The sequence below is a fragment of the Chelon labrosus genome (assembly GCF_963514085.1).
Source record: "Chelon labrosus genome assembly, chromosome: 20".
Taxonomy (NCBI): domain Eukaryota; kingdom Metazoa; phylum Chordata; class Actinopteri; order Mugiliformes; family Mugilidae; genus Chelon; species Chelon labrosus.
In genome coordinates, this window is record NC_140353.1 from 5,445,412 (window position 1) to 5,466,900 (window position 21,489).

Here is a 21,489-nt window from a genome sequence, read left to right on the forward strand (position 1 = left end):
TAATATAATTTGACTAAACATGTCCGGTCACCTCACACTAAATGATGTCTTTGTTGTGAGCTTAGACTTTTACATGCCACAATTATCCAAATATTAGCAGCCAGCCAAAGTCCAGCTTCCAAAATTTCCCCTGTACTCTGCTCACGTGTTTGTCCCGAACACAAGGGTGGCGTGTTACCTTGTAAAGGCTGCAAATACATGCTATCACATAGTGCACCTACAGGCTTGTGGGTTAATAGGTACATGCCATGGAGGCTGACGACTTGATGACATACTTAGACAAGAAATCAAAGGTGATATTCTTGGACATAACTGCAAGGATAACGACTTTTTAACCAACAAAAACATCAGTATAAATATGCACCACCCTTAGCGTCTTGTAGTTGTTTTGACTAACTGTCTACTAATCTTTGACATCCGCTTTCTGCAAAAAATCCCTTTAGCTGCAAGATGCAAATCTTTGAAAGCATCGCTTTGGTCTGTGCCTGCTGCTATCTTCTGTAAATCTATATATTTTATAGATCCTAAACAGCATTATTTGCATAGTAAAAAAAATAAAAAGTCCAGAATACTAGCAGTGACGTAGCGCACATGTTTGTCTATGATCTAGGAAGGAGTTACTGAGCCAAACCTCAAAGTATTAAAAAATGCAGCCTGAACATGTTCAGCAAATTTCATGATAATCAGATTCAATCTGGTTTCCACGCAAAGGCTATCAGATGGAAGTCCATCAATTATTTTAAACCGTGTGTTGTCTTTTAGGTCTTTTAATTGATTGGAACTAAGTCCACATGAAGTCGCATGTCACTGCGTTAAAAGCTTCCCTTCTCATGTCATGAACTTTGACCTTTCAGATGTGTATTACAGTAATGCTGCCATCAGTTTAGCCCTTTTACTGCTGTTGTACAAAATATATCAACCAAAATGTACCCAAGATGGGTTGAATTTCTATAACTGAGTCCACCTTTGTGTAAAATTACCAAAAATGTTAAGTCACCCACAATGGTATCATCTTAAACTGATCAGCCACAACATTAAAACCACTGACAGGAGACGTCAGTAACATTGGCCATCTTGTGATAATTCAGTGTTCTGTTGGGAAACTTTTGGACCTGGCATTCATTCATGTTACTTAGACATGTAGCACCCACCTAGACCAGAGCAGGCACCCCCACCCCATAGCAATGACACTCCTTGATGGCAGCAGCCATCCCCAGCAGGATGCAGCCTGACACAGACACACACACAAAAACTGTTTAGGAACAACAAAAAAACAAAACAAAAAACATGAAGAACAGCACAAGCTCACTACATCCCAAATTGATCAGGTATCTGTGGGATGATCCAGAGAGCCCCCTCCCCTCAAAGGCCCCCACTAACAACATCCTGTTACCAGACACCACAGGACACCCTCAGGAGGCCCATGTCTGTTTTCTGATGAATCACAACTGTTTTAGAGGCACTACACAATATTAGGAAGGTGGTCATAATGTTATGCCTGATTGGTGTATAATAATTTTATTATTTTGTAAGCTGAAGCATCTTTGATTTTAAGGGTGATTAGACACAGGTTTATCACATTTAGATTGAACCTCAGGGTTCGCATTTTATATTTGTTCAAATTTTGCTGCACCATCCATTGCGTCATGCTTCACCTTCAGTTCTACAGCCGAACAGGCCCCACCTAAATTATTTCGTTACACAAACACCGTGCATGCTCCACATTTGAAAGTCAAATTAGTACGACATAACAGCCTTTGTGCTTTCGCATGGCGCTCCGTCCACTGACCGTGAAATACAGTTGTACAAAGAAAACCGACTTCAGTCTGGGGATTTTGTATTTCCTTGTAAGCTCCTGGAGCCACAGCTCCATCAGGGTGCTGCCGTCCTTAGTGGGCACGGACGAGTCCTTCTGATTACTGCTGTGATGCTTCTCTGATGTGTCTCAAGGAAAGCAGGTAAGCTGATCTTCCTATGTTTACATTTCATACGAGTCGTTATATTGAAACGCACAGAATTTAATTTCTAAAACTCCAGCTTTTCCTCATTCTGAATGTCACATATTCCATTTTATTAATTTCATGTTAGTCTAAACACAACATAATAATTAACTAACAGCCCTTTATTCACTATTATGATCTGAATATCTGTTAATAGGAAAGAATGACAGAAAATATTCCTAGTGTTAATATTTCTGGTAATTTTAGTTGTTTTAAAGGTGAGGAAAAGTTAAGTTCAAATTAAGAAAAGACATTGCAACGCTTTAAATTCCTTGTCTGGCCATCTCAGACAGCCTTTATAACATTATTTATTGTAGTTTAAAGCAGACAAAATATTTATTCATGTCATTATTACCAGCATACCGTCAGTAAATACATTTCAAAACGCTGTTAAGGACATCATTTTATGAGGAGCCTAATACGTCCTTATCGCTGATTAATTTGCATGCTTCATATTCTGCCTCTCTGTTTTAAACTTTTAAAATATACATGCGTGAATCAATAAAAAATATTCAAAAGCAGCAAGAGAATTTTCAAAAAGTACTTCTCATTGCTCTGTTTATGCAAGTCATGAAAGGAGAAATGTTTGGGACTGAACTAAGTGAGTATTACTCTCAGTTTTTGGACACGATACACATTAAGTTCAGTTCAGCTGTTTAACACTTTCAGTACTAATACGTGTTTCGGCCTTGAGGTCACAGCTAGCTGTGGTTTTGTTCTGGACCATGTTACATTCAGACCGGGGGGGGGGGGGGTGTGATCCATAAAGAGAAAAATGTCTTGTTTTTCCAGAGTGAATTCAGTCGTCTCTAATTCCAGATATTTAATCACCCCAATTCTTATGGCTGCTGGTGCAGTTTTCCAGTTGAGTAATATAAATTTTCACTGATAAATGACATCAAATTCTGTCCAACACTCTTTCGTATTATGTACGACTTCCGGACTCATCAAAGGATATAAATCGATGGGTTTACGCAAAATTTTTGAGTCCAAAAATCTGACATCTTCTGACAGCTCCAGAACATATATCTGTCTGCCAGTGTTCTTCCATAATCTATTTGATTAGATCATTTTGCCAGTCAGACGTCAAATGGTGCACAGTTGCATAAACTGGTCACAAGAGATATAGAAAGAAATGCCGCATTAAGCCCGCCTAAAAGATTTGATCGGCCCGACAGATCTTTTCAAAAACTTTTGTGAGTGCAAGAACTCAGGCTGGCTTCCAAGCTATACCAGTTGTGCTTTTGATAATAGTTCTGCCTCCTTCATGCATGTAAATGGGAAGGACAAAAATAAAATGAATCCAGACACCATCTTTAACAGCCACCTCACTGCCACCAGAACCTATTTATATTTGTACTATTGACTTACATCATTTTTTTTTTAAACCATTTTTTTATTATTCGCAGAAACAGGATGCGGACCCTCATATTTCTTTGTATCCTGGGCCTGATCATCTGCCAGGTTTGTCGGTGATCGCACGTTAAATCTTCAGACTTACACCATTTCATTGCATTAAACTGATTTATTTCTTTTTTCCTTTACAGGCTGCAGGGAGAGGTAAAATGATCTGCATGAATGTGGAAGCTGGCAGTTTTTTCTTTAATGTTTTTGAAGCGCAGCATTGTGATGTAGTGCCTTTTGATTGTATGTCCGTTTTGCGTGTTTTTCAGACAACTCCACACAAGTGTATCATGCCAAACTGAAAGCAGACAAGAGTTTACTTAAACATATAAAAGACCTACTGAATAATAGCATTGCGAATAACACCTTCATAGTCGACAGCCTGAAAATAACAACAAGTAAGCACGCTTGTCAGATTCTGAATCCCACATGATCTGAACGATTGAGCCTTGAGTTTTTTTTCTTTTTTTTCTTTCTAATAAGGATGTGAAACTGACTCAACCAACACAAAGTGTACCTGCGAGTCTGGCCACAAGTGGAGTGATACGGTTTGCAAGTCTAATGAGGAATGTTGTGGGGAACCAGAGTGCACCTTCAAGACAAGTTCCGTCCAAGAGTGCGTTTCAGAGAGCATCGGTAAGTTTTTACTGTCTTCATACATGCATATACATACGGTACATTTGTGTTTGTGCACATCCCAATTACAGTACGTTTTCTTCACAGTTACCATCACGGGTTCTCTGACTTTGACAGAAGCACAGAATTATACAGGTTGTCTGAGCGAGAATCCTAGCGTCTATCAGAAATGTCATGACGGTTTGTTAGACGAGGTAAAAACAAGTATTTATAAGTAAACAGCACAACATTTCACAGATTACCTTCAGGAATCATGAAAAATGGCAGTAACTTTTCCTTTGTTACCTTTTAGATGAAAGAAGAGTACAGCACTTTAAGCGGATTTGACACTTTAACAATTCAAGGATTCAGGTATTTGCTTTTTGTTTTGATTTAAATGTCAGTTGTTTTTTGTACTGGTATCACTATATTGCTGATTTTTTTTTATGTTATCCCCCCAGGGTTGGAAGTGTCATCGTAGACTTTCAGTTAGTCATTGTTTCCAGAATCAATGCACAAAATCTGATTGACAAAGCTACAAACCTGACGACTAAACTAAATGCTAGACTTTCTATGCAGACTACAGGTAATTGCATTTTATGGTAGTGGAATGCACCTGTTAGAATAAAGTTTCACCCTGAACTGAATTATGGTTTGTCTTCATCAAATCTACTCTTTAATCAAACACAAGTCACATCTGTACAGAAATATCTTGGTGAGGATTTCCCACATATTTTTAAATCTACTAGCAGTATTAACTGAAGTATTGACATTGTCTCGCAGAGGTTAGCATTTAGTCGTTTAGCCTCACAGGCTAGTTAGCATGCAGGATGCGCACATCTTTTTACCAAACTGCAGCATTTTAGAACCTTTCAGCTCATTGTTGTTGTTTTTTTTTTTCTTCTTACATCAACCCTGTTTTGCAGCAGACTAGATTTAGATTTTGGCATTCAATGAATTTACATTTGTTAATGTCCATACCCATATAATAGATTCTAAATGGGGATCAGAAAACGCAGTGGAAAGCTTTTGCATGATATGATATAAAATCTAAAATACAGCTAAATATAGACTTGTGTGATGTGGTTGAAGGCTAGAAAAGGTTCTCACTGATATTTATATTTTATAGTCGTTTTGGTTTTATGTGATTTTTTATTTTATTTTATTTTACTAGATTTTATTTTACTTATTTTTTATTACCTATTTTATTTAATTTAATCTTTTTTATCTGAGGTTCTTAAGTGTTTTTTATGTACAACTAAGCTACTGTGACCAAGCAATTTCCCTTGTGGATGAATAAAGTTTATCTAAGTCTGCTACAACGTTTTAGGGAGTAGCATTAACTCCCACTGATTCCCACTACACTAGGAATGTGTAATTGTCCCTAATATCGATGTGCCTTTCCAAAAACAAGCTCACGATTACTCAGAAGTGCTCGTAGAATCTCCAGGTCACAGTTTTCCCAAGATGTATTTCCACACATTATACCTCCTGGATGTAACTTATTTGTGGTTTCTGTGCTGACGCTTATCTTCACAGGTGTTGTTACCTTAAAGATGCCAGTCAACCCTGTGCCTTACAACAGCGCCCGCAATCTTACATGCACAGCACAGGAGGACCTGAGAAGTAATCCGAAGCTGAGTCTGAATAAAACGAACAGAGTATTTGACATAACTAATGGCACAGAATCACAAATAACACTGGGACGTACGCAGTCCGAAATCAAACTCAAGAATGTATCTGAACTCTGGGCAGGTATGTTTTATTTCAGCAACTATACACCGATCAGGCATAAGATTATGACCACCTTCCTAATATCGTGTAGGTCTCCCTTGTTTCCTCCCAAACAGTTGTGACTCATCAGAAAATGGACATGGGCCTTCTGAGGATGTCCTGTGGTGTCTGGCACCAGAATGTTGTTAGTGGGGGACTTTGGGTCCTATGGGTTGAGGGGAGGGGCCTCTGTGGATCATCCACAGATACTTGATCAGTTTGGGATCTAGTGAATTTGGAGGCCAGGTCAACACCTTGTGCTGTTCTTCATGTTTTTTTTTAGTTGCCATGCTTTCCACCAAGGAGTGTCATTGCTATGGGGTGGGGGTGCCTGGTCTGGTCTAGGTGGGTGCTACATGTCTAAGTAACATCCACATGAATGAATGCCAGGTCCGAAAGTTTCCCAGCAGAACACTGAATTGTCACAAGATGATAAGTGTTATTAACTTCACCTGTAAGTGGTCATAATGTTGTGGCTGATTGGTGTATCTACATTTTGAGGAACTTTTTTAATGCTACTTTAGCAATTTATAATTCAACTCCACCTACTTTAGGAGGAAATTATTGTACTTTTACTGCACTACATTTAACCAGTTGATTTATTTTAGTCAGTGAAGGTTAAAATATAAACATCAGCAAATGTGAGCAACAGCACCTGTATCCTTTTGCATCCCACAGTGTTTCATCCTGACCATCTTATTTTATTTCATTTATTCATTTTTTTACTGTATTCATAAATTTTACTTTATTTATTAATGACTTTATTTATTAATTGTTGTGTTGTGCTGAAATGCTGTGTAGTGAAGGCAGACAGATAAAAGAATGCCTCTGGTCTGTGTTTACCCTACTAACAGATATAAGCACAACAACAATCAGAATAAAACCATCACAGTAATCTGAGAGATTCTATAATATTGTAAATGTCCTACACACAGTGGCTTTAATCCTCATTCCCATCTGTTTTTCCTCAGGACAGTACATATGTGAATACAATCAAAAACGAGGCAGCATCTCCATAAATCACAAAGCCACCGCTGTAATGGATGTAGCCCTTCTGCCAAACATTGAGACCTTCACAAACCCGTCATTTCCACGTTGTGACATCGCTGATATTCTGCAAGTAACAGTCAACTGTGAGGTACAGAAAAGCAGTGAAACATACAATGTCACATGGACAGACAGCACCTCGAAAAGATCAGAAAAGAACAGTAAGTACAATTTCTTGTTTGTTTGTTTTTTGTTTGTCTCCTTTGCTTAAAATGAATTCTTGTGCAAACATGTAAACATTAACAATATGCATGTGTGGTTCTTGCAGACACAGACACGATAACGTATAGCTCTGTCGTGACAGTTGACTGTTCAGATTCCTCCAAGTCACTGGAACCCGTGTCATGCACATTTACCAACAGGCTCAACCAAAGCAAAAGTGCCTCTGTTAAAATCAGTATCATACAAGGTATGCTTTTGTGTCTTTTAAAAATACTGTCTGGAAATATAAAACCAATATCACTCCACATTTAGTATACTTCTTTTTGAGTACACCAGTTGTCACTGTGAATTGCTCTAAAATAACACTTAGTACTTACATTCATTTTAACGTATTTAAAAATGTGATCTGAAACCACTGTTTTCTGCCCACTTTAGAGTAAATTACACAAAGAAAGTGAATATATGTTCAAATAACACTATAGTTTTCGTTTGCTGGTAAGTTAAGATGCAAATTTATTGATCCAGAGGAAGGACTCCTTCTTTGACACTATACATACATTTATATATAACCAGACTGACTTCCCAACAGTTATATAACCACTACGGGCAGAGTGTGTGGCTCATCCACAAGGGAAATTGGTTGGTCAAATTAGCAGTAACACTCTTAAGAACCACGTATAAAAGAAAGATTAAATAAAATAAAATAAAATAAAAATAAGTAAAATAAAATAGTATAAGCAAAATGTACAAATTAGCATATTAGTATATAGACAAATGTACAAGAAATAGAGATGGAAGAATATATATTATATACACAGGGATGATAGTAAGGTGCAATAGTGTCCATTACCATGACTAACATGGAGTTATCTGTTACAGAAAGGTGAGTCCAGCAGGATTTGTGATAAAAATAAGGCTAACTTGTTGTAGTTGGCGTTCATTATAATCTGAGCCCCAACCCGGATTTTCTTTCTCTTTAAACAAAACAGAAGGTGACAAATTCTGTAAAGCTGAAGGTGACTGGGAAGACACCAAAGCTGGTTATACTGCAAAACTAAAGTGCCAGAATTCAGCTGGAATAAGACAAAGGAAATGCGGGTAAGACTGCAGCCGAGACTAATGAGAGAACTATCACTAAAGGAAGATTTTCGTTTTATGATTAATTTTCTGTTCATCACTTAATTGTTTCAGAAAGGACGGAAACTGGGAACAGGAGCATTCGGCATGCGTGAATTCAGAACTGAACAGTGTGCTTCAAAGTGCAATAGTAAGCATAACTTTCAAAAGTGAAGTTATAGTTTAACAGAAAAATAACTGAGACTTAACTCAGTAGAATACTAACAACAATTCTTGCTTACAAGCATCAAGTTCGTAATTGTTTTGCCGAATCAGCTGAGGATGCTTGCACAATGAATCATCATTAAGGAGTCTACTCTGTTGTTGCAGATTTCTGACATTGGACTCGGCGAGCTGGATAAAAATGCTGCAGACGTATTTCACCGCCTTCGGGATGTCACAGGTCGGACAAACGTTATCGACTCCTTTGCCAATGTGAACGCATCAATTAGTGTGTTGAAGACCTTGAGTGATAAGCCGATCACACTAACTAATGTGACAGCGACTGAGGTAAGTATCAAAGTTCTTGAGTGTCTTTACCGGATAATATCAAATAACATTTAGGCGAAAGGTAAAAGGTAAACCTTAAGACGTTGATACAATATAAAGCATTCAATGAATTTACATTTGTTAGTGTCCATATTATACAGCCTGTAGATTTTAAATGGGGGATTAGAAGACACAGTGCGTCATCCCATCTTACTCAGGGATGACCCACAGCAGATACGATACTTCATTTAAAGAGATGGTAAATAACTCCACTGTAAAACATTTCAAGTTTCACATGTTCTCCCTGTGTCTACGTGGGTTCTCTCCAGGTACTCCAGTTCCCTCCCACCGTCCAAAGACATGATCGTTAGGTTCATTGGTGATTCTAAATTGGCTGTAGGTGTGAATGGTTGTCTGTCCAGGGCCTCTCGCCCAATGACAGCCGGGATGGGCTCCAGACCCTTCACAGGCCAAGGGGTTACAGAAAATGAATGAATTGGTATTTTTTGTAGTTCTCACAGCCCAAGCAAAGACTATTTTGGCAACGGGTAATGGAACGATAACGACTGACTTCAGTCAGCCTCTCAGCTACTTTGCATGAAATAGTTTCCTGGTTCATCGAGGCTGGATGGAAAGAGGCAGATTATTCAACTTTTTGACAATCTAAGAAGAGTTTCATCAGTTGTGTACTAAATCCTAGTTGATGTGACACAAAATATTGAGGATTACAACTTTAAGCTCCCAAACATGGTGGTTTATTCTTTATCAATAGTCTTAAGGCTCATTTAGGGTACTGCGAGACTAGACGCCATAACCTACGCACGTAGCCTACGTTAGTGATGTGCGGATCGATACTGAAATATCGATACCTCCAATACCAGATCTTTATGCTCAAAAATCAATTCTCAAATCAAAATATCGATACTTTTGATACTTCAAGGGGAACAGCTGTTTTTTTATGTTGTTGTTGTTCAGCTGTTTTGTATGGGAAAGGCATTCTGGAGCTTCCAGTTACCGGCCTAACAGAGGAGTTTAAGTGCGCTAAAGTTAGACTGGAAATGACTCTTACTCAGTCCAAGGATCCAGTGGTTAGGAGTGTAGCGCCTACTGTTAAGGCAGGGAGGAAGTGGAAGGCAAAAGAGGCAGTGCAGCAAGCACAGGCAGCTCTTAAACATAGGGATATCATAGGTCATGTACAGCAAGGGCGTGGAGGCCTAGGGCTGTGTGCAGGGAAACCTCTGTGGAGCAACTGTTGAACAGGGCCTCTAAATGTGTTTTGCCTGGGATCTTGGCACAAGGGATTATAATATCTTATCCTGTGTATTACTTTACAACCTAGACCTTATTTCTAGCATAAAATACCATCGTTTACTCACCAATATCACATTTGTTTCATTTGCACTCGTTCAGGAAATAACTAGATCAGCGTATATCCATTTAGCGAGAGTGATCAGGGCATTATCTGCCATGAAACTGGTTCATTTCGCCAATATTTTGTTATGATACGCTAATGCTATACCCTATTGAGTCCAGAGTTACCTGTTACCTGTGTCTTCTGACCTGGACGATGTCATCTCGGAGTGGTGCGGGCAACCGCGACGGTCGACTTGTTTACCTGTAATTTGCTACTGCTAGTTTTTTGCAACATGGCTGAATATTTTTCCGATTCTGAGGTTGTGGACGAACCATAGCAGTAGCAAATTACAGGTAAACAAGCCGACAGAGACGACATTATCCAGGTCAGAAGACATCATCCGGGGTCTGTAGTCAATCTACAGGATGATTGTATATATGTCTATGGTCGCCCGTAGTGCGCATTGTATTATTGTACCATAGCTGATGTGCACCTCCCCAGAAAGCTATGGTGTTAGGGTCTGCGTAGGGTCATAATACAATGCGCACTACGGGCGACCATATACAATCATCCTGTAGATTGACCTACAGACCCCGGATGATGTCTTCTGACCTGGATAATGTCATCTCTGAGTGGCGCGACGGTCGGCTTGTTTACCTGTAATTTGCTACTGCTGTGGTTCGTCCACAACCTCAGAATCGGAAAAAGTAGAAGTCAGCCCAGTAGAAGGTGTATAATACTTTATGTAACAATTTGTTGTTACACAAAGTCTTTGATTTATGTTGTATTTAAACTAACTGCATTTCCTCTTCTTCTTCTTCTTTTCAGAACTTTCTGGACTCTTCCAGCAATCTGTTGAATAGCTCTGTTGTAGATTCCTGGACTACACCAAATTCTGAAAGCAACTTTACACTGGCCGAGACATATCTGCAGTCAGTCGAGCAATTAATTGAGATATCAAACATTACGGAAAACACTAAGAAACAACGTACGAATCTAGAAGTAGCCTCATGTGATACCAGTGAGGAGTCAGGCTGTAAAAACACTGTGTTTAATGTTAATGTCAGTCTCACAGGTGCAAGCAATGTAAAAACAGCTGGATTCAAAGAACTGCAGTCGTTGTTGCCCAACGATGACAATGGAACTGAGCCCAACAGTATTGTTGTGTCAGCAACTGCTAACAGGACAACTGGCTTTAAGATTACAATTGACTTCGTATTGTTCAGACCAAGGCCTCGCAATGTAAAAATATCTTGCGTTTCATGGGACAACAACACCAGACGGTGGTCAAGTGAAGGATGCGAGTGGTCGGGTGCTTCTGACGCCCAGCGCTGCGTTTGCACCCATTTGTCCGCATTTTCTGTTCTGATGTCAAAAGAGCCCCTTGAAATCCCTTTACTGACCGAGATCACCTACGCCGGAGTGTCTATTTCAGTCATATCACTCGTTATCAGCCTCATTATAGAACTGATTGTCTGGAGCGACGTTGTCAAGACAAATACTTTGTATTTACGGCACACTGCCCACGTAAACATTTCTCTATGTTTGCTAGTTGCTGACTGCAGTTTTTTGGCAGCAGCTGATCCCAAGAAAACTCCATCTCACTGGTGTAAGGCCTTTGTGTTGCTGAAGCATTTCTGTTACCTGGCCATGTTCTTTTGGATGTTGTGTCTGAGCTGCACACTCCTTCATCAAGCAGTTTTCCTGTTCCATAAAGTGAGCAAGAAAAACTACCTGAGGTTCTCATTAATCCTCGGCTATGCTTGTCCTTTGCTTATCGTTTTTATCACGTTCCTTACGAACGAAGCAGGCGCAAAAGACAAGTACTACTCCGAAGATACCTGTTGGCTTGTTTATAGTGGATTCATGCGCGGGTCCATCTTTACATTTATCATACCGGCTGGCATAATCGTTTTTGTCAATATATTCTCCATGGCAGTCGTCATCATGAAGCTTTTGGAACACCATAAGAATACAGAGAAATCCTTTGAAAAGGATAAAACGGCCGCCAAAACTGTCATCAGGTCGATAATTCTTCTGACTCCCATCTTCGGTGTGACGTGGATTTTTGGATTCGCTTTGATGCTTTTCGACCTCACAGATGGACCCCAAGCTTTAGCAGTGAATTACATCTTCACGGTGCTGAACGCATTCCAGGTAGGATCACTATGATCTAATCTGAATTAACTAAACCTCAAGTATTTCTCGCTTAGTAAATTCTGTCCTTCCTTTCCAGGGTTTGTTCATTTTGTTGACCACGTGCGTTGGGGACAAAATGGTAAGATGGTTTTACTTCTTAGCAGTAAATGCCAACCAAGATTTCAGTGAATTTTGCATTTTCTGGTCATGTAAGGTATGCTCTTAATTTGATAGCAGAAAACACTATGAACATTTAAAGCATCAAGCTTTAAGGCTATTGTACCGAAATAATTTTGATCCAAAAATCACCACATTTCATCAAATTTAACTTGACGTTGAAACTGGTTTCCCTGGCTGTTGGTAGCGGTTTAATTCACTGTGTTAATGCCATAAAACAGCATATTTAAAAACGTTTTCATCCAATCCCGACAGACCCGCGACGCACTGCTGAAGCGCTTCAAGAAAAAAGTAAGTGCAGTACAAGCAGATGTTCAGCACTCGTGTGTTAAAGACCGCCATGACTCATTTTACTGTGACTCTGATCTCCAGGCTCCAGCCCCCACCAGCGAGAGCGCCTCAAAAATGGACTCGACCCTGAAGAAATGAACACGACAAACTACATTTTACACCTAAAATCACTGTTAATAGCTCGATAAGCTTCTCCTTGGTTTGACTGTTTTATTGTTTAAATTTCGTGATAAGAGTTGAATTCATGATTATTATTATTATTATACATGTGCATATACTGTATGTGTTGCTCTGTTTGCAGCTTTAAACTGAACTGCATGTGCACGCTAATGTTAAATATGTTTTAAGCAATGCTGTATTTTACATGATGTTCATTTTTTTAATTCAACAGTTAAACGCCACAGAAAAACCGGAAGACTACTTAACTCTTGTACATACTCTGTTGTGTAATGATGTTTTAGACCTACGTGTGAATGTCACTTTTAGATAACATGTGTTCTTCATTTTCTTTCTTCTGTGCTTCCCACTCCTCATCTGTGTCATCCACTGAAATCCCTCTCTGGGCTGCTACCCTGCGGTAGGCCTGGCACTCAATCTCCGCCCTGCAACACAGAAAGGGAGAATTTACTTATCATGTATAAATGTGTGTGTGTGTGTATTAAAACAATAAAAGAAATTAAAGAACGGGCTTCACAACCTACTTTTTCAGGAATCTAACGCAGTCTTGGTGTCCGTATATTTCCGCTATGCGCGCCGGTTTGTCTCCACAGCAGTCCTCCTTGTCCACAGGCGCGTGGAGGGAGTGCAGCAGCCGCAACACGGCCAGCTGACCGGACTCTGCGGCAAAGTGAGCGGGAGTCCATCCGTGCTCGGTCCTGAGGCACGGCCGCGCCCCGTGCTCCACGAGGATCCGGACCGTTTCAGTGTGTCCTGTGCCAAAGGTCACATACGAGAGCCTGGGGATTTTTCTTTTTCATCTAGACTTGCAGGAAAGAGGATCCCCTTGTGAAGGAGGAGGCGGTAAAAAGTACATTCCAAGGTACAAACCACAAATATAATAAAGGGATTTAACTAAGTGAAGGGAATATTAGGCTGACGTCATTAATCAAGGTGCAACACAAACAGTTCCCGTTTTCTGGACATTCTCCGTTTTACACAACTGTAAATGGACTGAGCACAATTAATCAAGAGTTGTATTTAAGCACAAATTTCTACTTTTGACACATACCGATTACTCTTTTTACAGCTCAGATGGGAATATTGCACCTTTCTCTAGTTACTGATGTGTTGTAGTGTTACAACAAGTGCAGCAGAAACACTTGATTATTCAATAAATCAGTCATTTGATGTTGGTTCACCTGTAATGAACGTAATCAGTATTCTCACTCCCTTACAAAAATAATTCAACTTTTGCCCTATTGCAACCAACTACAGCTGCATGAGTAATGAGTAAAAATATGCCCATGATGACATACATGGTAGTATAACAGGGACTCTGGGACATTTTTCTGCATTGGAAATGTTTTACTTTTAGTATTTATTTCAGATTACACATACTTTTACTAGTACTTAGACTTAAGCATTGGATTACCACCACAAAACGAGAACAACCTAAAAGACAGTGGCCTGTGCAAACTTGTGCTGTTCTGTTACAACAAATTGGATTTAAACTTCAAAGAGCACGGGAGTAAACTGAGAAATGACTTATTTTTTACTTGCAGCTCCAACACGTACACTGTATGTGCATTTCCCTAAAACTGGGCACCTGAAGACAGTCTAGAGGTTTTTGTGCACCCATTCCCGTGACTGTCAGATGTATTATTATTATTATTATATGTATTATAATTATTACTAATTTAACCTTTAGCTCAAGCCCGGTGAAGAGGCGTCTTGTAGCACCACGTCCTCGTCTCTCTGGTTGGGACCTTTGATGCATCTCCCCCTAACTTTTCTGTTCGTGTCTAATAAATGCAGACAAAATATGCTGCGGAAATAATAAAGTAAGATCCAAACCCTAAAGATATTCTGGTAACTTGGCCTAAATCTCCACGTGTAAAAATGGGGTTTCTATTCAAATTTTATTTTTCAGATAATTGATATTATTTTGTTTCAGCTTTAATCCCAAGAAATGAACAATTTTCCCTTTTAGTAATTATTATGAATTATTATTTTCGATGATCATTTCATAAGGAATAAATGTATTAATTATTATTATACACAAGTATTTATGAAGACAGGGTTAGGGTTTCATCTATATCACGTAAGCAGAGGTGTTAGATATTTAAAATAAACTGGATTGGTGATGGCAAAACTGGGCACTAGAGCTTTTTGTGCCCCCATTCCTGTGACTGCCAGATGTAATTTCAACCTGAACAAATGCAAAACCTGCAGGTGTGGCCTTGGGGGACAAACAGCCTGCGCAGTAAACATATTTAACTGACTACCTTTAGCTGCAGCCCAGTGCAGAGGCGTCTTGTAGCTCCAGTCCACGTCCCTCTGGTTGGGATTGCATTGCTGTTGCCTCAGAATCTCCTCAACTCGGTCATGATCGCCTGCAGCTGCAGCTTGGTGCAGCTCGGTCATTTCGCGACGAGCGTTGCCTAGCGACTGTTTATCAACACAACACGGTGCCAAGTGCTGGCCTGAGCCTGCACAACGGTGATGCTGCCACCTGCTGCCACCTGCAGGAACAGCGGGAACCAGGGTGTGAGGAGGGTGAACTTCACGAGTGTAACGCGAGCTCAAGACAACTGGACGTTAATATTGAAGGAACTGTGGAGGAAAATTAAGTTAAACTGAATGACTTTAAGATAACTCACTTTGCTGATATCAGATTAGATGAGATTCAATTTTGTTGTCAATGCATATACATGTAGTACAGTTTGGCATCTAACTGGAAGTGCAAAATTAACCCAATAATAGGACACAACATATGACTATTGCATTAAGTAAGTAAGCATTTTGCAATAATGGATGCAAAATAATAAATGCAATACTATAGATAGGTATACGCAAATCAGGCATAACATTATGACCACCTTCCTAATATTGAGTAAATCTCCCTTGTGTCTGGCAACAGAATTTTGTTAGTGGGGGCCTTTGAGGGGAGGGGCCTCTGTGGATCATCCCACAGATACTTGATCAGTTTGGGATCTAGTGAATTTGGAGGCCAGGTCAACACCTTGTGATGTTCTTCATGTTTTTTTTTTTTTTAAGTTGTTCCTAAACCATTTTTTGTGTGTGTGTCTGTGTCAGGCTGCATCCTGCTGGGGATGGCTGCTGCCATCAAGGAGTGTCATTGCTATGGAGTGGGGGTGCCAGGTCTAGTCTTGGCAATGTGAATGCCAGGTCCGAAAGTTTCCCAGCAGAACATCAGATTGTCACTAGATGGTCAGTGTCATTTACTTTTGGTTGCAAAGATTTAATTTAAAAAAAAAAAAAAAAAAAAGTACACATTAACTTCACAAGAAGCTCATTTATTTAGTTAATATAAGATCCAAGACAAACATGGATCGTCAGGCTGATGCGTCACAACTGGGTCATTTCTCTGGGTTCAGACCTGAAAGAAACAAAGAATAAATCTCATTATTAAAACTTTAACAAGTCATTTAATTCATTCTCCATTTCTAGGAATTGACTTAAAGCTGCACATGCAAAGTGAACTTGGCAGGCGAAGTCTTACCATTCATTTGCAGCTATTTGATGATTTTCAATCTCAACGCTCTCATTTATGGTGCTGGTTTCATTCAGGTCCACTGAAGACGAGAGATGACACGGCAAAGCTAAATAATCAAAGAGGAGTTTAGGAACTTCCAAAAAAAAAAATAAAAAAAACTCAACATAGTCTACTAACCTGATTCGAAACTTTCTGCCAAGTCACCATCTATGTCCACTCCCCTCCAGTATTTCTCCATCAGTGAATTCACAACCGCTCCTTCGCACTCTACTTCAACAGCATACTGAGGAACAGCGAGCTCTGAATGGTCTCCTGAGCTCAAGACCGTAACTTGGAGGGGTTTATCAACCAGAAGATTGTAGAAGACGTCATAAACTTCATCGTCCCAGGAGCCTCTGGACTCATCGAATCCATTCAAACAGCACAAGAAGGCCAGGGGAGCCTTCTCCTGCAGACTCTGAGGCAGGGATCTCACATTCTTGATGTCAACTTCGGACTCATTTCCATAATCAATAAACACAACACAGACTGTATCATCAACTCTTCCCATTACTTGAGCTCGATACCACTGGTTGTCACTGGAAAACAGAACGAGGCATGGACTGCCAGGACCAAGAGACTCGAGGAACGTTATATCCTTCTCGGCCTGTCCTGCTTCCTGAGCAAGCTGTGACACTGAGCTCAGATCTTCTGTGTTGTTGAACTGACACCAGAAGAAATGTGGTTCCACGATACAAGAGGCATACACAGTCTCCGTCTTGTTCTGGGATATTGCTGGCTCTTTGTACACACAAGTGCTCACGTTATCTTTGAAAACACAGGTATGCGTCATGTCGGACTCAGTTTGATAATCCTGGAGAATGGTTTCTGTTTGTGGGTCTTCTGTTATGACGCTTTCTTCCGTAACTGGTTTCCAGTATTTCTGCATCGCCCCATTTACAATCTCTCCTTCGCACTCAATCGCCACTGAATACTGAGGAACTGTGATCTCTGAATGCCCCCCCAGGCTGAACACTGTGACTTTGAGGGGTTTATCAACCAGAAGATTGTAGAAGACGTCATAAACTTCATCATCCCAGGAGCCCTCGGACTCATCGAAACCATTTAAACGGCACAAAAAGGCCAGGGGAGCTTTCTCCTGCAGACTCTGAGGAAGTGGTCTCACATTTTCAATTTCAACATTGGACTCATTTCCGTAATCAATAAACACAGCGCAGAATGCATCATCAACTCTGCGTATTACCTGAGCTCGATACCACTGGTTGTCGCTGGTAAACAGAGCGAGGCATGGACTGCCAGGACCAAGAGACTCGGGGAACGTCTCATCCTGCTGGGCCCGTCCTGCTTCCTGAGCAAGCTGTGACACTGTGCTGAGATCTTCTGTGTTGGAGAACTGACACCAGAAGAAGTTAGGTTCCACAATACAAGAAGCATACACAGTCTCTGTCTTGTTTTTGAGAATTTCTGGCTCCCTGTACATGGGAGTATCGCCATTTCCTTTGGTTACAATTCCCTCGGTTTGAATGTCTTGGGGTAAAGTTTCAGTTTGGGCCACATCATTCTCTGATGTCCAGTATTTCTGCATTAAGTCATTAATGACCACCTTATCACACTCAATTTTCACCGTATATTGAGGAACTGCAATCTCTAAATTGTTTTGCATATCGAAGGCCGTCACTATCAGCTGCTTATCAACCAAGAGATTGTAGAAGTCATCAAAAACGTCGTCATCCCAGGATCCCTTGGACTCATCGAAGCCATTCAGAGAGCACAAAAAGGCCTGAGGAGCAAACTCCAGCACACTCTGAGGCATGGCTCTCACATTTTCAATGTCAACGTCAGACTCATTTCCATAATCGACAAACAGAACATGGACATTTCTGTCAGATTTCCGTATAACTTGAGCTCTGTACCACTGTTTGTCACTGGAATAAAGAGCAAGGCATGGGCTGCCAGGCGCCAGAGTCTCTGGAATAACCTCATCCAGTGCCCATCCCGCTTCCTGGGCAAGATTTGACACTGCATTCAGGTCTTCAGTGTTGGTGTACTGACACCAGAAGAAATGCGGTCCGGCGATGCAGGAAGCGTACGCCTCTATGATTTTGTTCTGAGAAACGTTTGGTGTCGTGTACATGCAAATGTTCATGTTTCCCTCAAGGCAAGAAGGAAGGGAGGGCTGTGTCATTTCTGGATCACTGTGGCAGCCTTGTATGAAAGTCTCTGCCACACTTTCTTTGTCTTCAAGAACGACATTCAAAGTGTTTTCTCTTCCTTCATCCAAAATCTGTTCAGTCTCAGATGAAAGGACATTAGTTGTGGATTCTAAATTAATTTCTAGCTCATCTTCTGCACATACTCCATTTTCGCTGTGGACTGAATTTTGTTCTCTCTTCTCTGATGGAGTCGTGAGCTCTTGCGTCAACACCGTAGGCTCTTTGGAGATTTTAGGCAGCTGCCGGTCAGTCTGCTGAATGACACCAGTCATCTTGTGTTGTCCCATTTTTGCCATCCTCTCTCTGACTTTATTATTAACATTCAGGGATCCTTCGAACAATTCAACAATCAGCTTTCCCTTTTCACCCTTTTCTATCACAGAAATAGTAAAACTTTGGCCAATGGCATGATCTGCAAACCACTGGTTTACTTCCTGTGGCACTTCTGCAGGGACGTTGAACAATCCAAGTGGGACAGCTAGCACAGAAACAGACCTGACAGCACTTGTTTCAGAGGGAATGGGGCGAATATCAGTTTTATTCACTTCAAGGGTATCCCCAAAGTCCACAAAGTGCACTTTAGTTTTCGGCGACATTTCTACCACTTCACCTCTGTACCACTGGTTATCAGTGTACCTAGCAAAGCAAATACTGTTTAGTCGAAGTGGGTGATCGGAGCCCTGTTGCTGGCCAAGAAGTTGTGCAACATTTTCATTCACTTTGTCAAACAGATGAGAATTCCTGTGCAGTTGACAGTAGAAGTGATCGACGGACTCCGAAGCGGTCACCAACACCTCTTCTTTCCCACCCACTTCAATATCATAAGTTGAGTAATTGTACACATCTGACGGGACCTGTGGAGGAATTTGCTCACAAGCTTGAGGCTGTGCACATTTCTCAGCCAGTAGCCTGCACGCACTGTCAGATGCCGTTTCAATATCTACCACGTTAAGAAGAAGACCTTCTCCGTCAGATGTTACGGCTTTTACAACACATTTTAACCCGGCGTTTAATGAAGGACCCAAATCAACCAACTTCTGAAACTCTGTTAATGCAGCATCGGTGGGATTATTCAGATTAAATAAAGAGCACTGAAAAGCCTGCGCATTCAGCTGCAAGAAAGACGCATCAATGGGAAGCACATCTTGCAGAGGGACCTTTTGAATATGACCGTAGTCTATGAATCTGACGTCCACAATAGAGGAGCGCTGGCTCGAAATCATCCTCGCTCTGTACCACATGTCATCATCTGGATTGCGGGCGACACAGACGGTCTCAAAAAGTGGCCGACAGTGGGCAGATGCATAGTGGGTTTGCAGGTCTTGCATGAGGTCTCTGAGAGAGTCACTATTGTCCGTTGCTTGACACCAGAACTTCTGCAGACTTTCAATGCAAGATACTTTCACATCGACAACACTTCCTGCAGTAAATGTACCGTCATTACAAGAACTTTGCACCTCAGAGGAGAAACTTGTTAAAAGATTTCGCTTCACATCCGGGCATGCGGAGCTTGCTTTGATGTGAATCTCGTTTGTACGGGGAGGGGTTACATCATCTGTCCTGCCATTGACTTCTCTGAGTCCAGTGCTTGTCCAAGTGTCGTCTGGTAAACCTTCAGCTTTGTTCTGTGAATCCATGCACTGTTCATCTCCAACTGAATAAAGAAATGACGGAAGAGGTTCATTCTGGACGTTGAAAACTTGTTCCAAGGGTGGAATAAGGCCCATCTTCTCTATAAAAGAACTGTTTACACATGCGGCATTGGCGCCATAAAGAGTGACAAAGTAGACGTCTTGAGTTACACTGTAGTGGTCAAACTTCGCCACCACCGTCTGGTTCAGAAGCCGTGATTTCAAATAATTAGCCTCCTCTTCGGGCCACTCTCTGCCATTTTCTTTTATTCCACTAAGAGAACAGAAGTATGTGACCACAGGCATTCTTAGGAATCTTCCAAGCAGCGGTTTGATGTTTCCAGCGGGAACCGATTCAGTCTTTCCTTCATCCACATGAAAGACTTCTACCTCGCCATCGCCGCTCACGACGTCTTGCTTTAGTAACGAGCGGTGCCATCTGCCATTCGCGCCTTTAGCGGCGCACGGACTCCCGCTGGTCTGCGGCTGCGCGCCTCCAAAATCTGAGCTCGCCTCGTAGTGTTGTTGGATCTGTTCGGACAATAGCTTCACCGCTTTGGAAAAAATGACGAGCTGGCAAACAATATTGAGTGGATCGGTTACTTCTGTCACTGTGACACTTTCAAAGGTATTGGTTGACAGCTCTGGGTAAAAATATTGTTCTTGTTCGTCAAGTTGGGGGCTGACATGCAAATTCTGTTCGTGTGTCATGAACTCAGAAGCCTCTCCTTTTGGCAAGCATACACATTCCACCACAAGACGTTTAAACTCATCCACTGGGATCTTCTTTACAACTCCTAACTTGCACATATGCCTTGAAGCCATTGGTATGTCAAGGAGAATAATCCTGTCTGACATCAGCACGTGTTGAACTAATCCCTTGAACTTCTTCCCTGGCAGAGACATCAGAAACTTTGTGGCTCTCTCAGGCCAGTTATTATCAAGGGAGAGGACGTTTGCAAGAATGCAAGATTCAATTTCAGGAGGGAGGAGAAAACTGTCGCTCTGTCCCCACGCTAGAGCTTCACTCGTCGCAGTGTGGGGCTGTCCCTGGTCAATTAGAAAAACACTGTAAGTTTCGCTTTTAATCGAGACAATCCGAGCTCTGTGCCAGGTGTCACTGATGCAAACCAGGCAGAGGTCGCCTGGTTTTCCCTCTGATCCGTAAAAGCTTCTCTTAGGAATCTGAATTTCCTCTCTCATCTGCTCATAAATATGCTTCCTCCCATCATCCATGTTAACCCACAATTCAACCAGACCGCATGCGGGGTTGAGGTTTACCCTTGTGATGAGAACGGGTACTTCTGATCCCGGTGTTGGAAGGCCGGGAATTGAACACATTGTGAAGATCTAGGCTCAAATACACCTGCAAAGTGGAGGAGAAAATAGTCATTTTAACCAT

The 21,489-nt window shown here is 41.1% G+C and overlaps 3 protein-coding genes across 4 annotated transcripts; 1 reads left to right on the plus strand and 2 right to left on the minus strand.

The window, feature by feature from the left end:
* Positions 1-3,416: 3,416 nt before the first annotated feature.
* On the plus strand, positions 3,417-12,736 carry adgrf3a (adhesion G protein-coupled receptor F3a; the record flags this gene model as incomplete). The annotated part of the gene is made up of 17 exons (XM_084568491.1): positions 3,417-3,464; positions 3,548-3,560; positions 3,674-3,802; positions 3,888-4,040; positions 4,128-4,234; positions 4,333-4,391; positions 4,481-4,605; positions 5,559-5,774; positions 6,764-7,000; positions 7,108-7,248; positions 7,991-8,099; positions 8,193-8,268; positions 8,448-8,627; positions 10,789-12,117; positions 12,197-12,238; positions 12,532-12,567; positions 12,649-12,736. The coding sequence occupies 17 exons, from the start codon at positions 3,417-3,419 to the stop codon at positions 12,703-12,705; spliced, it is 3,057 nt and encodes a 1,018-aa protein (XP_084424617.1). The 3' UTR covers positions 12,706-12,736.
* Positions 12,737-13,030: 294 nt separating this feature from the next.
* Positions 13,031-15,150, minus strand: ankrd66 (ankyrin repeat domain 66; the record flags this gene model as incomplete). Its single annotated transcript, XM_084568986.1, has 3 exons — positions 13,031-13,169; positions 13,269-13,497; positions 15,012-15,150. 3 exons carry the CDS (start codon positions 15,148-15,150, stop codon positions 13,031-13,033), a joined length of 507 nt encoding a protein of 168 aa, XP_084425112.1.
* Positions 15,151-16,037: 887 nt separating this feature from the next.
* tdrd6b (tudor domain containing 6b) lies at positions 16,038-21,489 on the minus strand. Of its 2 annotated transcripts, none has more exons than XM_084569117.1 (3): positions 16,421-21,489; positions 16,250-16,322; positions 16,038-16,126 (listed from the first exon to the last, which is right to left on the minus strand). In XM_084569117.1, exons 1-3 carry the CDS (start codon positions 21,426-21,428, stop codon positions 16,096-16,098), a joined length of 5,112 nt encoding a protein of 1,703 aa, XP_084425243.1. In that variant the 5' UTR covers positions 21,429-21,489; the 3' UTR covers positions 16,038-16,095. The 2 variants fall into 2 exon arrangements, with proteins under 2 accessions (XP_084425243.1, XP_084425242.1); XM_084569116.1 differs by having other exon boundaries at positions 16,250-16,349.

Coding starts and splice junctions, on each gene's coding strand:
- tdrd6b (XM_084569116.1), bottom strand. CDS start 21,428: ATGTGTTCAATTCCCGGCCTTCCAACACCGGGATCAGAAGTACCCGTT. Junction 16,350..16,420: donor GGCAGAAAGTTTCGAATCAG/GTTAGTAGACTA, acceptor TTGATTATTTAG/CTTTGCCGTGTCATCTCTCG. Junction 16,127..16,249: donor CAAATAGCTGCAAATGAATG/GTAAGACTTCGC, acceptor TGTTTCTTTCAG/GTCTGAACCCAGAGAAATGA.